The 16633-nt window shown below is 38.9% G+C and overlaps 3 protein-coding genes across 11 annotated transcripts in view; all 3 read right to left on the bottom strand.

Annotated features, from left to right (window-relative positions):
- The window catches only part of LOC122638325 (7-deoxyloganetin glucosyltransferase-like), a 35658-nt gene extending 33758 nt beyond the window's left edge, over window positions 1-1900 (bottom strand). The window contains exon 1 of the mRNA XM_043831242.1: window positions 1584-1900. Coding sequence (XP_043687177.1) covers window positions 1584-1833 — 250 coding nt within the window. The 5' untranslated portion in view covers window positions 1834-1900. The remainder of the gene's footprint in view (window positions 1-1583) is intronic.
- Window positions 1-16633, bottom strand: part of LOC122638342 (7-deoxyloganetin glucosyltransferase-like) — a 49048-nt gene that overhangs the window by 8821 nt on the left and 23594 nt on the right. The gene's annotated exons all lie outside the window — the stretch shown is intronic.
- On the bottom strand, window positions 404-15041 carry LOC122638383 (7-deoxyloganetin glucosyltransferase-like). Of its 5 annotated transcripts, none has more exons than XM_043831333.1 (4): window positions 15026-15041; window positions 7344-7871; window positions 6652-7223; window positions 404-775 (listed from the first exon to the last, which is right to left on the bottom strand). In XM_043831333.1, exons 2-4 carry the CDS (start codon window positions 7858-7860, stop codon window positions 407-409), a joined length of 1458 nt encoding a protein of 485 aa, XP_043687268.1. In that variant the 5' UTR covers window positions 7861-7871; window positions 15026-15041; the 3' UTR covers window positions 404-406. The 5 variants fall into 5 exon arrangements, with proteins under 5 accessions (XP_043687268.1, XP_043687276.1, XP_043687250.1 ...); XM_043831341.1 differs by having other exon boundaries at window positions 7344-7862; window positions 15013-15034; XM_043831315.1 differs by having other exon boundaries at window positions 7344-7866; window positions 15013-15029.

The following is a 16633-nucleotide window of genomic DNA, read 5'->3' as shown; positions in this document are numbered from 1 at the left end:
ATTTATGTTTTTCAATAAATTTCATTTTCAATTTGATTTCTAAAGCTTTATTTTACTATTTACACAAGTTTATTTGTGTTGTAACTTCACATTTGAGCAGACCGAGACCTTAGGGTCTATCCCCAGTTTGTTATTGATTCAACCTTACACTTGTTTACGACATTTTACAGCTTAATCAGATGGAAACGAAGTGGTAATTAATCCAGCCAACACAATCCATTTATATAATTGAGAACTAAAATACAAGAATAATTATATAAAGAAGGGTTCGTAGAAAACCAAGAAATGATCTATAAAACTGTTCCTGAGGAGAGGGACCAGCTAGTATATAGTAAGACTAATTATAATTAATACATACAAACCCACTTCACAATCTACGTACTGAATACAACACCATCAAATTTGGTTAGTTTCGATGGGAAAGAAGGATTTCGTTCACCAATTTGTCAAAATTGACTAGAGAAGAGCCCCCGCCAACAGGGCTGATGGCCTCCTCTGCTTTCTTTTTCCACACCATGGCCTTGGCCTTCATCTCTTTACCATTTTCACCCTCCATCAACTCTCTCGCAAGCCTCTCAACGTCATCCCTCTTGACATTGTTGTCAATCTCTGCACCTATCCCCCAATGACTGCAGGAGTATCTGCAATTTGTTTGCTGCTCTGCAAAGAATGGCCAACAAACCATAGGCACACCCCCACAAATGCTTTCGAGTGTGGAGTTCCACCCACTGTGAGTTAAGAAACCACCTATGGCTGGGTGGCTCAACACTTTCTCCTGTGGACTCCAACTTGCCAGCATTCATCTCTCTTTGGTTTGGCTCAAGAACTCAGTCGACAGAATCAAGCCATTCAAGATACCCAGGTTCTTCTTTCCATTGATTGGACCCAATAGACTTCAAACTCTCATCTTTAATTTGATCCAACATCAGGGAGAGAGGGCCGATGGTGTAAACGGGAGGCAACATCGTTGATAGTGTATCCACGACGTCCTTCTCAAGGACATCAAAGGTATTTAAAATGATCGCTGAAGCTTTGTAAACTCTCCTCACTTCTCCAATCGGAAATTGGAGTATGAAGTCATCAGGATTGGTAGTTCGAACAAAACTTGGAATATCCCTGAGACGGATACCATTCATTCCTGGGATCCAATCCAAAGGAGTGTCCAAGTATCCATTTGATAGGTAGCTCGCATCTGTTCAGCACAGAATCAAAACGTAAAGATTGAGTTGGTGAGAGATATTCAAGAGAATTGGGGTTTGATTTAATTTTTGTTTCGTTTAATTAAGCAAGCAAATATATACCTTTGAGAGCTTTAAGGCCTCTTTCCATGAGATGGGGATAGTGCATGTAGCCCAAGAAGCCGCAGGCGCTGGTGGTCCAAAACAGTACTTCAGGGACTCCGATTTCCTCAGCAGCTTGAAGGGTGAAGCTCATGGCACCATCAGAGACTATGCAAGTGACGGGAGGGATGCCAAGTGTGGAGGAGTTGAGTTTGGAGAGAAGGTTGCGGAAGGGAACTAAGCAAGTGGTGCTGGTAGAGTGGCAGAGGGCTGGGATGGATTGGGTGGCATCAATATCAATATCAATATCAGGTGGTGGGAGACCGTCCGGGATAGTATGGAATTGGAAGTCAGGTAAGCCCTTGACAGAATCAGGGCCTCTCGATTTGAGTAGACGTTTGTGATTGAATTCGGTATTGACGAAGGTGATGTGGAAACCTCTGTGGTGAAGAAGCTTTGCCACTTTGAGCATGGAGTTTATGTGACCCTGTGCTGGGAATGGTATGCAAACCGCATGAGGCTTCTTCTCCTCCTGTACTCCAATGGAACCCATCACTCTTTCCCCGTTTCTTGAGTTTTTCAATTAGTGTTGGGAAAGCTCAGACACGCGATGTTGAAGCAGTAGTGGCTTCCCTCCTCCTAAAAGTCCCCTGCTTCCTCTTTTTGTTTTTTATAGAGAAACAGAGGACATGCAGGACACAAGGCAGTAGAATGCCCACATGGAAAACAAGTGAGAAAGAGAAGGCAAAAGAGGAAACAGGGGATTAAAATGGTAAAAAGAAATGGACGTTTTTGGGTCGAATGAATCAGTTTTGAAAGTGTCAAAAGAGACCCAATAAGGGTCAACCATGGATTTAAGTATTACAGAGAAATAGCAGCTGTCAATTATAATACAATTTTTTTAAAATTTAATCTAATAGTTTATGCCGAAACGGAATTAATACCGAACAGGATGGATGGATGCATCAACCATCAGCGGATCCGACACGAACTTTTATCCTCTGCTGCTGCTGTGTCATCGTGTAGTGCAGCAACGGCCATGTGTGCACTGCATCACACAATGGCACAGCAACGATGTAATGCACAGCAACGGATAAAGGTCCATCAGGCACGGCAATGGAGGGTATCGCTTGCAGAGGATCATAACCAGAAAATTAGTCAGTGCTCGCCAAGACGCCAAGTCGCCAACCCATAACATAATAGGCATGTCGGCAATGGGCACTAGCCAACTAGGATTAGTGACAATAACAACTCAGGGAGCAATTCTTTAAATTTTTTTGTCAAGAGAATGCTAATCGATCCTGTGGCAGCGTAAGGGTCAATTTAACTTTTAACATCACGGGAGATTGGATTTCTACTTTTCTATGAGACAGGGGTGATCATTTCACACCCACCTGTATCACAATAAGAGTTTAACTACAACTACTTGAGAACGGAGTGGGAAGGATAAATGTAGGTGATGAGGCATAAAACACCCCACTTATCAGAGGCTGCCACATGGTCGATCTGACCTTAGTCCAAGAACCGAATTGAACTGAGCAGGAAATCGGACCGACCCCGTCTCCGATAAGTCACTTGACAGAGCCAGACTCGCGCAAGCTATCCGGTGTCTGAGGCCGAGCTCATACAGGTCAGCCATAAACTCCTGGCCGAGCTTACTGCCAAGACCAACCTCTCGGGCCGACCTCCCAGGCCGAGATGACTGCCAAGGCCGACCTCCCAGGCCGAGCTTTCCTTCACTGAAGCTGCCATAGTGCTCCACCGGGGATCTCCGGGCCACATCAGTGCATCCCGAGAATCACGAGATAAGGATCGAGCCACGATCCCAGCGCAACACGGAATCACACCCTACATGGACTCTTACCTTAATAAGAGTCCGACCCCGAGAATAGCTCTCCACTCCGCTCTACGCGAGAGAACCTTCCGAAAGAAGGACTCCTACCATACTAGGACTCTTCCAACCGCCTCATCTCATCCTCACTCTATAAATACCCAGGTATGGAGCACCATTCCTCATCTGGCTTTTCACTACGCAGTTACGTTGTTGCACTAGTGATCTAACTTTAGCATCGGAGAGTCCTAGGCCGGAGCCACACCGACTCTCTTGTGCTCATCACTTGATTTTTACAGGCTCATCCGTGGATGATCCAAGCATCGGAGATTTCCACACGCAACAGTGGGAAAGAAAATACCTTATGACACAAAATGAGGACAAGAGAGTCAAACTTATTACTTCTTAGGATTTTTTTTTTTTTGATGAGGAAAAAAATATATATAATTAAACAGTAAGAGAAAATACAGTAGAAGTTATGTCCTTTGAGCAGGCATTCCTTGCCAAATTCCTAGCTAAAATTAGGCAAAAGACAAAAGACATCAACCAACTAAGCAAGTAGTTGTCTGCAAGAGTTTAGAGATTCAACTCTTCAACATAAAGAAGAAAAATAATAATAATAATAATAATTCCCAAAAGCATATCAAATAATTTATTTGAAAAAAAAACAAAGGGGTAAAGTTCTATGCATTGGGGGCACAAGATGCGCCTAGACACATGCAAGGTGGGCGAAATAATCGGCATGTCCCCTGCATGACCCAAACCCCGCCCATGTCCCACCCCATGTGTGTCCAAAGTAAAATCGATAATGTTGTGGGGACCCAGTTCATGTGCCGACCAAGGCTGGACTGGGGAAGAGTTCAAACCTAACAGATAGTGTTTTAAGGAGAAAAGATCTTTGTGGGGTGAAATGACTACCCCACCCCTATGAAAGGTGAAAATTTCAATCCCATAATGCTTTTGAAAAAACTTTCATTGGCCCCACATGCACGCCCCCCTTTTTCAATTTCAAAAAGAAAAAAATATCGTTGTTTGTATAGTTTTGGTGCAGAAAATAAATGTTCGATCAAAGTCCAAACCAGTGTGCAACTGATGCAAAACTTTTTCAATGTTGTAGCGCTACATTGAGAAGGTAACTAATGCAGTTTTAGATCAGAAAAAATTTGGTTGCAACCCATGTTCCTCCTGTCAACAATTGTAAGCGTTGATCAGGAATAATCCCTTTTTCTTTTGGATTCACAAATACCCTCTTAGATTTTAATATTTTGCTGGATTTTAAATCAACCCCTATAATTAGGACAGCAGTGACGTAGCAGCAACCCGGACAGCAGCCAATTTTTACAGTTTGACCAATTCACTTTCAAAATACAAACGATAAAGAATAATAAAGTTAAGTAAAATTAGAATGAATTACCAAATCTGGTCTGGTCGGGTCAACATTCACTGCTGGTAGAAGAATTGAAGTTCATCGGAGGAAGTCTTAAGATTAAAAAATAGCAGGTAACTAACGAATCAGATTTGAAGAAGTGGTAATCTCAACATAAAAGTTCTCATTGTCTCCGTCAGCAAATCAATTCCAAAGGGTGGGCTGGCCGCCGGGTACTGCTGCATGCCTAGAGCGGGCTGGCGTGCCCAACCTCTGCCGTACGTTAAAGGGAAATTCAATCATAAATTTCTTCACATATTAGAATATTCTTTTTAAGATCCATAGAGGACGGTTCTTCCACTATCCTAGGGTTTACAAATCCCTTCTAGGATTTTTGTATGTTCTAAAATACCCTATTGACACTCTTTTACATTTGGGCCATAGTTGGAAAATCAGATTAATAGACTTGACTTGTCTTATAAAAAAACCTTGGTGATTTAGTTTTATGAAACCCAGTGAATGTGAGTTCTTTTTTTAGTACAATAAATATGTATAAATTAGTAAAAAATCAGAAATAGATAAAAAAAAAAAAAATCAAGGAATCGCATATCAATGCATTTTGAGTTTATACCGTTGAACAAGAGAATGAAGTAGAGGAGTTGAGGATTTCTTATTGTTTTAAAATACAGATTTACTCAACTCAGTTTCTAAATGAATCGACTTTATGGTTTAAAAAAAAACAATTACACTCATTGAGTTTGTCATAACTCAGGTGAAAATACTGAGTCTTATTTTATTTGGACAATTTATGACCTAATCATTTTTTACCTTGGCCTAGTCTACACGACCCTTGATCAGATTTTCCAAAATTTTGACTCGACTCGAGTGATTCGTCGTAATCAGAACCCGATTTTTCAAGTATGATTTGGGCATGACCTTGGGTTCGAGCCACAAAAAAGACTACCTAGGAGAGGGCTGGCTACCTGGAGGCTGGAACAGATGCAAAAATAATTGCTTAAAGATAAGGGAAAATTATTTAGATCCACTAGGTAAGAACCGAAATTACAAAAAAAGTAGGTTTCAAAACAGTGTTACCATTATGTTCTAATTAATAGTACTTTTCTTCACCAAAAATTTTTTTTTGTTTTACATCCACTAGTTTTTATATGTTCCAAAATACCCTCCCAATACTTATTCCCACCCTCTCCCACCCTACGATGAATGGGATCTCATTCACAATTGGTAGAAGAAAACTCGGTAAAAAAAAAAAAAAAAACAGTGAGAGATAAAATAAAAAATAGATAGTGAAAATTATGCGCCCCTTTCTTCCTATTTTTCCCATTGTGGTTTATAAGTTCAAAACAGATATTTAGGGAAATTTGAAAAAAATATTTTAATTTTATTCTTGAGTGGCATGAGTATTAATTAACTCTTTCCCTCCTTATTTTCCCATTTTGGTTTAAAAGTTTAAAACAAATTTGTGGGGCAATTTTGGAAGTTTATTTTTATTTTATTCTTGTTTGGCATGAGTATTAACTAACTTTAGGAATGTAATAAATACTTCAAAATGAAAAGTAGTGGATATAAAACAAATTTGAAACCTACTAATCTTGTAATTTTCATTTAGATCTAAAAAATTAACCCTAAAGATAAAGGGTTCACTATAAAAAGTTAAAAGCTGCTCCTGACGAGGGAGCTGAATATAGTAATTAATACTGATAATACAAACCAACCCACTTCATAACCTGCTGGATACAGCACCAGCAATTCTGTTACGGTTCAGATAATAGAAGTTTGGCCAAATGTTGTTAGTTTCGATTGGAAAGAAGGATTTCTTTGACCAAGTTGTCAAAGTTGACTAGAGAAGAGCCGCCAACAGAGCTGGTGGCCTCCTCTGCTTTCTTCCTCCAAATCATGGCCTTACTCTTCATCTCTTTACCATTTTCTCCCTCCATCAACTCTCTTACAAGCTTCTCAACATCATTCCTCTTAACATTATTGTCAATCTCTGCACCTATCCCCCAATGAGTGCAGGAGTATCTGCAGTTTGTTTGCTGCTCCGCAAAGAATGGCCAACAAACCATAGGAACACCACCACAAATGCTTTCGAGTGTGGAGTTCCACCCACTGTGGGTTAAGAAACCACCTATGGCTGGGTGGCTCAGCACTTTTTCCTGTGGGCACCAACTTGCCAGCATTCCTCTCTCTTTGGTTTGACTCAAGAACTCAGACGACAGAACGGCCGAGTCACCCGCTACAAGATCGGGCCTTATGATCCACAAGAAGGTCTGCTCGCTATTGGCTAGCCCCCATGCGAACTCAACGAGTTGCTGAGGCGTCATTACTGTGATGCTCCCAAAATTCACATAAACCACTGAACTGGGTTCTTTGGAATCAAGCCATTCAAGACACCCAGATTCTTCTTTCCATAGATTGGACCCAATAGACTTCAAACTCTCATCTTTAATCTGATTCAACAGCAGGGGCAGAGGGCCGATGGTGTAAACGCGAGGCAACATCTTTGATAGCGAATCCACGACGTCCTTCTCAAGGACATCAAAGGTATTTAAAATTATTGCTGAAGCTTTGTAAGCTCTCCTAACTTCTCCCTTGATAAAGTCAAGCATGAAATCATCAGGATTGGTAGTTCGAACAAAAGTTGGAATATCCTTGAGACGGATACCATTCATTCCTGGGATCCAATCCAAAGGAGTGTCCAAGTACCCATTCGATAGGTAGCTCAAATCTGTTCAGCACAGAATCAAAACGTAAAGATAAGAGTTGGTGAGAGATGTTCAAGAGAAGTGGGCTTTCATTAATCTTTTTGATTTATTAATTTTGTTTGGTTTTAGCAATCGAAAAATACCTTTGAGAGGTGTCAGGCCTCTTTCCATGAGATGGGGATAGTGCATGTAGCCCAAGAAGCCACAGGCGCTGGTGGTCCAGAAAAGTACTTCAGGGACTCCAATTTCCTCAGCAGCTTGCAGAGTGAAGCTCATGGCACCATCAGAGACTATGCAGGTGACTGGAGGGATGTCAGGTGTGGTGTTGAGTTTGGAGAGAAGGTTGCGGAAGGGAACTAAGCAAGTGTTGCGGGTAGACTGACAGAGGGCTGGAATGTCTTGGGTGGCATCAATATCAGGTGGTGGGAGACCATCCGGGATAGTCTCGAATTGGAAGTCAGGTAAGCCCTTGAGAGAATCAGGGCCTCTTGACTTGAGGAGGCGTTTGTGATTGAATTCAGTATTGACAAAGGTGATGTGGAAACCTCTGTGGTGAAGAAGCTTTGCCACCTTGAGCATGGGGTTTATATGGCCCTGTGCTGGGAATGGTACGCAAACCACATGAGGCTTCTTCTCCTCCAGTACTCCAATGGAACCCATCTCTCTCTCTCCCTGTTTCTCGAGTCTTTTAGTGTTAGGAAAGCCCAGATACGGGATGTTGCAGCAGTAGTGGCTTTCCTCCTAAAAATTCCCCTGCTTCCTCCTTTTTATAGAGAAACAGAGGACACGACACAAGACAGTAACTTGCCCACCTGGAATTCTGGAAAACAATTGAGAAGAGAAGGCAAAAGAGGTAAAGGATTAAATTGTAACAAGCGATTGTTGAATTGTATGAATCAGTTTTCAGAGAGGGAAATTAAAAGAGAGCCATCGACAGAAGGGTCAACCACGGCATTTTTAGTCTTACAGAGAAATTACAGCTGTCATAAAACTAAGACTGGTAAATATAACTAAAGTGAATAACCGATTTTATGCCGACTACCTGTTTGTTTTTTTGGGAAAAATTTTATGCCGACTACTTAATACCCATGTGATAAAACTAAGCCTGGTAAAATTGATTCTCATCATCTTGATTGAAATCATTCTTTAATGGAGGATATATACAAGACTAGTATGCTATTGTGGAATACATAATTATGGAACGTACAGTCAAAAGAATATCTACTTACTAATTACATTCAAAATGTACAATACTAATGGATAAGATATACGCATTGACATAAAGATTCATGTTAACACTCCCCCTCAAGTTGGAGCGTGAATATTACGAATGCCCAACTTGGAAATCCAGAACTGGTACTGATCACAGTCAAGGGATTTGGTAAATAAATTAGCAATCTGAGAGGCCGTAGGAACCTTTGTGGGATAGATCAAACCTTGTTGTAGCTTTTTACACTCAAGGTGCCAGTCAATTTCAATGTGCTTAGTGCGCTCTACTGGTTCTACCTCTAAACCAAGCTATCATTGCACCTATTGTGATAAGGATAGTCATCCGAGTTGCAATGCCTTAAGAAGAATGGCTATCCCGAATGGTGGACATCTCGTTTTGGTTCTTCCAAAAATGGATCTACCACATCTCGCTCTGCCTCTCCACGGGCAACTAGACCAAGGGCTCTTGCTGCTGTATCTGATGTTGCTTCATCAACCTCAACTCCGTCTTTAATGGCCACCCAAATCCAGCAATTGCTGACTCTCCTTCCTCCAGGTGATCATCCTTTGGTGAATCTCGCAGATAATTTCTCTGGTTCTAATTCGATTGCAATCTAGATTTTCGATGCAGATGCAACTGATCATATTGCCTTTGATTTCTCTCTTTTTTCTTTCATTACACCCAACGTTACATGCAACTGCAACCCCGTTACCTTACCTGATGACACTCTTGTTCTGGTCTCACACATTAGTAGCATTTCTTTGTTTCCTGACTTAATTCTTGACAATGTTCTACATGTTCTAGTTTTTAAATTCAAAATGTACACTAATAGATAAGATATACACGTTAACATGAAGACTCATATTAACGCCATGACATAAGAAGGCGGCATGACGGCACTACCCAATTAGGATCGGTGACAGTAGCAGCTCAGAGAGCAATGTTTTAGGTCATGTTGTTGGTGGTTAATTTTTAAAAAAAAAAAAACCGAATGGGGCCGGATCGGTCATGACAATTCCGATCAATCTCGATTGGATCGAAATTGATTGGAATCGGTCATATAAACCATAGAATCGGCCTTTAGATGTCAATGGTTTGTGTATGTCATTACTCTGCGAATGAGAATTCAGAACTATGTCGATCAAAAGTTATCCATCACATTTGCGTGTACAATTGCGTGTGCTAAATTATTGACTTAATGGAAAAGTCTATCACATACAGGCGGTGCCGCGCTGGGTGATATATTAAAACTCACTATTTGGGTTTGGCAAAGCTTGAAATCATTTTGCTGGGCCATTCCCATTACATTTGCATAGAGAATTGCGTCTGTTCAAACTTTTATACTTCTCTACTTCTCTCAATGTTTTCAACGTAATATTATATAATATAATAAGAAGGGATCGGTGTACGAGAGCTTGCATGTATTCGATTGGGGCAATTTGGATTTAGAATTTTTACGGCACAGCTGCCCGTCGTGCCTGTGCTACATAGACACATGGCCACGCATAAAGACTACCTTACCCTTGTCCAAGCACTTTGCCTGAGTGGGATTAAGACACAGTCTTTGTGTGTGGTCCTGTGTCTACGTAGCACCAGCAACTTTGTCCCAGCCTAAGGTTCTATTGGCGATCATACACAAAATCTTTTACTATTAATAAAGAAAGATATTGAATAAAAAAATTTTAAATAAAATAAGACATATGAGAGTATGAGACTGCTCCCTCGATCTGCATGTGTATTTTTATTGTCAAAAAAGCATAAAAATTTAAGGTTCAAATGAAAGAAAAAAGAAGTGATTGATTTAGAAAAAAAATATCCCCATGTCGATAGTGTGTAGATCTTTTCCAATGTCCTTCACATCCTTATGTAAGATTGTTCTTTCAACTTGCACATGTATTTTTTTCCTAAACAAAGGGTCTTTCTAAGCATCACTATGTTTAGTGAAATATAACGCTTCACTATTTGTCACCTGACATTACTTGAGTTAATCCATATGATAGAGGCCCTCATATACATCTCAATATCTATATTTTAGTCCAAAGTAAGCCGAAAGTTGCCCAAGCTCTGATCAAAGTTTTATACAATTATCAAAATGCCATTAAATGGAGATAAATATAAAATACAAAATAACATCTTTTATAAATTTAACTACTTCCTCTACTCATTTTAAGCTGACATTGTACCAATGAGATGCTTATTTGGTCCTCAAAGAGGGACGCCATCACAAGTAGTGAAGCGGTGCATAAGGGAGATTGCAGATTGCTCAAAGATAAAGGGGGGTACACGTGAAAACAATCCATGATCTAATGCTGTCCAGAATTTTTCAAGTTTTGGTTGCTAGACAACCAACATGCTCAATTAAAGAAGTAAGGTGGTGACAACCCCCTATAGGGTAGATAAAATTTAATATTGATGGATTATCCTTGGGAAATCCGGGGTCCTCTGGAGCAGGGGGGATTTTTAGAAACTACTTTGGCACCCGCAGTGAAATGTTTTTCTATCTACCAAGGGGTGGGGACGAATTTCAATGCGGAACTAGCAGCCTTCTTTGAGGGGATAAAAGAAGTGATGAAACTGCAATTGCACCACCTTTGGGTGGAATGCGACTCGGCATCGATGGTTACCTCCATTTTATTTGCCAAACTGCCATGGCAAAGTTTGCAACGATGGTGGGCAATAGCAGGATTCCTAGACTCCATTCAGTGGCGAATAACGCATTGCTATCGAGAAGTAAATACTGTAGCTGATGTGTTAGCCAAAAAAGTAACAATGACCAAAGAGACACACTCCTGGCCCACAGGTCCAAGTTTCATAGCCCATGTGATTGAATGGGAGGCATTGTGCCATCCGTATTACAGATTTTAGGATGGCGGAAGTTTGTGACTAATTCCCCTCCTTTGTATTAGGGAAAGTCACTACGTTTCTGTACTTTTTTTTACCATTAATACATACATTGCTGACCTTTAGTCAAAAAAAAAAATCTGGTCCTCTAGCACATGGATAAACTCATTTATATATTGTCATGTGGCAAATAATGAAACATTATAATTCATTAGGTATAGTGAGGGAAAGAAAACCCTTTAAAAGAATTACAAAGTGAAGTTCAATGAAAGAAAAAAGAATTGAAATTAATTTAAAAATAAAAAAATCCTCATATTGATAGTTTCTAGATTTTTTCCCACACCTCACATCCTGATTATGTGGGGTCTTATATTGACACACTCTCTCATCTCTAACTGGATGGACTCATTTGTTGACGAAATTTAAAAAAAAATAAAAAAATAAAAATTATGATGAGTAGTATGGTGTGGGAGATTCCTTCCATAATGGAGGCATAACTACATAAGGACCCTAGCTCTCCCTTGATTTAAAAAAGAAAAAATTTGTAATCATGAGCGTATAATTTACTTAAAGCTTTTTTCATATTTAGTAAAATATTTTCTTTGTAATTTAAACATTTTATAATCAAATTTGAAATATTTTGGAGTTAACATACAATCATGTTAAGTAACAATTCAAAAAGATTAGGGAAAAAGAACCTTGCCTGGCAGCATAGTGCGCACCTGTACCCACACACAAACGGAGGAGAAATGACTGCCTCACCCCCATGCATGAAGGTGAAAAACCTCATCAGTGTTGATTGTTCCTGCACGTGCTATGATTGACCATGTGCTGATGTAGGGACCACGTTGCCAGGAAAGAACCCTTTCCCAAAAAAAATTTTATTATAAATTTGATTTTACTTCTTTCTGGGAGTGTAGCACCGGTACCCAAACATATGATGACAAAAACTGACCATCCAACCCCTCCCTCATGAAAGGCAAAAATTCCATCTTCTTTGAAGCTTTCTTATGTGCTCCTATTGGCCCCTGCACTAGCGCAAAGACCACGCACCCGGACAAAAAACTCTTCCCCATAAAATATATGGAGAGGGTTTCCCACACTACCAAGCCACTGTAGACTCCCATGCCACAAAAATGGCTGATATTATCCAGTCCCAATGGTTTAAGAGGGGAAAGAAACAAAATAAATGGGAAAAAGATCTCTACTTGGTGGTGTTTCCTATGCCCTCTCACAAGGCACCGTGAGATGACGTCTCTATCCCCTAGGTTGTTACCCAATGCTCCCCCATTGGCCTAGACACTTGTGTAGGGATCATTTGACCAAGTAGAGATCTCTTGCCCTAAATAAATAACCTATGATTTTTGTTTTTATTATTTGTTTTTTTTTTTTAATGGTTTTCAAAAATATATATAATAAGGATCAACATAAAGTTTCTTTTTGGCATCGTTTACCCTAAGCTTTAAATTAAGTTTGGGAAAAAGAATTCAGCTTGCTTGTTTGCTTGATGCGGCCTGCGTCCAGACATGGTCCCCTGAAATGATCTTCCCATTCCCTATAAAATGAAAAATCCTCCCTCGTGTATGTGTGCTCCCATTACCTTCCGTCAATCAGACTGGAAGTGACCCATTACCCGTTAAGTTTAGTTTACACAGGTGAGGGATCCCAAGGAAGTGTCTCCGTCACCGGTCATGATGAGCAAAAGATGGGCTGTGCTTTCTGCCTTATTAGCACAATAGGATTTGTGTCACTTGAGCCATTAATCCCTATACTTTAATGAGATTAGAGATTTGTTGTGGTATATCTTATTTAACTGCCTAATGGGACTTTAACAATAACTATATAAGAGAGGAGGAATGAGGAGGGGAAAGGTGGGAAAGAAAATGCCTTTATAATACACAATGAAGAAAAGAGTCAAACTTATGACTTCCTGGGATCTTGCACCCTGATGAGGAAGGGAAATGTGTGAAAGGAAATGTCTTTGTGATACAAGATAAAGTTAAGAGAGTCAAAGAGATGACCTCTTGGGATCTTGCACTCTAATGACAAGGCATCAATCAACTAAACAAGCAGTTGCCTTCAAGAGTTTAGAAATTCAATATTTGATAATAAAAAATAAATAAATAAATAAATTTCTAAAAGCATGTCAAACAATTTAGTATAGTAATAATGTCATATCAGACGAGTGTAACAAGTTACAACTACGGTAGCAAAGCAAATTGGGCAATGCTTGGCCTAGGTCATGTGACGGTCTAGGCTGGATTGGAGAAGAGTCTAAACTTATTGTCACTGTCTTAAGAAAAAAAACTCTATGGGGTGAGCGTGTCGCCCACGTCCAAACGTAGTCGTTTTTCCAAACCAGTGTGCAGCTGGTGAAAATGTTATTCAATGTGGTGGTGGTTCACACGATTGACCTACGGCAACTACTCACTTACAGAACCATGAAGAACAATTAAAAAATAATAAAGTTACGTAAATTAAGTTGGAATGAATTACCAAATCTGATCTGGTCAATAGTGAAGGTCAACATTCACGGATGATATAAGAGTTGGTAGTTTATCAAAGGGAAGTCTTGAGATTAAAATGACAGACAACTAATGTGGTTTGAAGAAGAGGTAATATCAACATAAAAGTTGTCGATCACTGCCTCCATCAACGAATCAATGCAAAGATTGGTCTGGTCTGGTCTACCTGACATCACATGACTACCTAAATAAACTTAGCAAATCATGAGTTATTAAATTATTTCTTTTTGTTCCAGTTAGCGTTTCACTTCTCTATATTAAATAAGGGAAAAAGATCTCTGTCCGAGACTGTGGCCTATGCCAACACTCCCATGAGTTTATCTCTCTCTTCCCCATGTGAAAAGATACTTCTGTCACCTTATTTTAAGGAGGAAAGAGATAGACTCATGGGAGTGCAGCACTCCCATACAGAAAACTGCTTCCCATTAAATAATTTGACTATACTGTATTAAGTAAGACAATTGTGGATCTTCGGTGTTCGTTGAATTTTTTTCATTTATTATGGCAAAAGTTTCTTTAGACTATGATAATAGGTTCCTATAACTGCATTCTTACTTCTGACACGAGGAAAGATGCTTTCTCAAATCAAACCATTGCATATTTTGAGAAAGATTGATTATATATAAAATCTAATATTTTAAAGGGAAAAGGGTGAATACGCCGTCAAGTATTGTTGTTGGGAAGTATTTTCTATTTAGGAGCTTAGCCTACGCCAGTACTCATCCCATGTATATATCTATCTCTCTCTTTCTCAAAATTAAAGGTAAATGTGTCTTTTCATATGAAGAGGAGAGAGATAGACTCAAGTGAGTGCTGGCGTAGGTCACACTTCCGAAGAGTTCTTTTTCCCATCTTTCTATATATTTTCATCAATTTATATTTTTAGTACATTTTATTTTCAATTGGATTTTCAAGCTTTATTTATCTATTATCCCAAATTTATTCGGGTTTAAATATCACATTTGAGCATGGCCCTGGTTTCTATCTATTCACAAAATTTCAATCTTTGTTGATATTTATACCGTCCATGGATTCAATACTAAGCTTGCCACGCATCCAATTTCTTATTGTTTCATCGTTACACCATAGTTGGAAAGTCGATTTTGACTAAACCCAATCGAGTCAAAATTTTGGAAACTGTATAGCTCTTTTGTTGATGAAATCATCTTTTAGGAGGTAAGTGGTGTGGTGTGAGAGGTTCCATCAATTCCATATTGGTGGCATGAAGAACCCTATCTCTCTCTCTCTCTCTCTCTCTCTCTCTCTCTCTTGAATTAAAAAAGAAAAAAAATTGTAATCATGAACGTATATTTTACTCACAGCTTTTACCAGATTTAGTAATATACTTTCAATGTAATTTTAAAATTGTATGAGGCTATTTTAAATATTTTGAAGTTATACATACAATCATGTTAGGTAATAGTTAAAAAAATTATTTTAATATTAATTTGATTTTACTTCTCTTTTCCATTATCATCCTTGCAACTAGATGGTACCAGAGAGTTACTCTGGATTCAATAGCCGCATGCTACATGCCTCTCAATTGTATTGGAGTTTAATTAATAAGTATTATATGGTTTAAGTATAAATGAATTTTAAATGTCTAGTCTTATCTTTTAAATTTTGGTTTTCCCTCTAAAAACTTGCATTTTTTTTATCTTTCTTGTGTTTTGCTTTTTCAGGGGAAGTGAAAGATAAAGGCATATATATAATATGGTTCTATAGAGGTGTAAGCATCTTAGAGGAGAGATTCTCCCTTCATCCATCTGTCGGGGGTCCGAAGTGTTTTTCACACACATGTGTGCGTTGAGTTGAGTCGTGGCATGGCGATGCAAGGCGTAGTGTGGTGCACTGTGTTTAATATATTCTTTTTTGTTCAAAGTTATTTTAGTCACGTTTTAATCCTTTTTGAATTTAATTAATCAAGTTTTTATGTAATGGATATGTCTCTTTACAGATAGGTGCATTCATAGCACTCAGATTGAAATCTTTTAATCCAATCCGTTGGAACCAAAATACACACTTACACCATAGGGTTTTTTCAAAAGACACTTACATCATAGCCCTTGGATTAGAATTTTCTAATCCAATTCATAGGAGTCAGTGGACACATCCATTACATGGGATGCCTTAAAGGGGTGTATACTCCTCTATAAATAGATGTAGAAAAAACCTTTAAAAGGTATTGAAAACTTCTTGTTCTAATCAATCTCTCTGTCTCTCTCTCTCTTATGAGATACTATTATGCTCATATATATATATATACTAATAAGAATTGTAATTTATTGATTGCATTACATTCTATGAGGCCTGAGCACTACTTCAACATACTCGAAGGATCGCAGTAAACGAGTGCACGTTTGTTGTCAGAAGCCAAAGATTGTTTTATCTTGGAACCAATTTTACATTCAAATCCAATTGCACCAACGGAGACAAATATTGACTTTAAGAGACTATCAAGTGGCACGTTTCAGCTTTTATCAACATACTTCTTGGAACAACTCTTCAAGGTCTACACACTCTCCTACCGTAATATCTATACGAATAAGTCATCTCATATAAAGTCGTATCAATTATTACAACATAGTCTCCATAAACGGAGTTGTATTAGGTATTAGAAAGGGGAGGACACCACGTAGCACCTAAGGTAGGGTTCAATGCTACAAACAATATAGCCAAAAAAAGTTAAAAGAAAGAGATGTATGTGCATTCTATAAAATTTATGAGGGAGGTTCCCTATAATGCCCATAGCCATTGTTATGAAGTTACTTTTTGCGCTACAGATATCCCAAAAATACCCTTGAAGTTAGTACATGTATACAGTCAGAATTCTAGTTGGGACCTAGGGCGGATTTCT

Source organism: Telopea speciosissima, chromosome 1 (assembly GCF_018873765.1).
Source record: "Telopea speciosissima isolate NSW1024214 ecotype Mountain lineage chromosome 1, Tspe_v1, whole genome shotgun sequence".
Classification (NCBI taxonomy): domain Eukaryota; kingdom Viridiplantae; phylum Streptophyta; class Magnoliopsida; order Proteales; family Proteaceae; genus Telopea; species Telopea speciosissima.
Note: the sequence above shows the minus strand (reverse complement) of the source record. Positions and strands in the feature narration are given on the sequence as shown.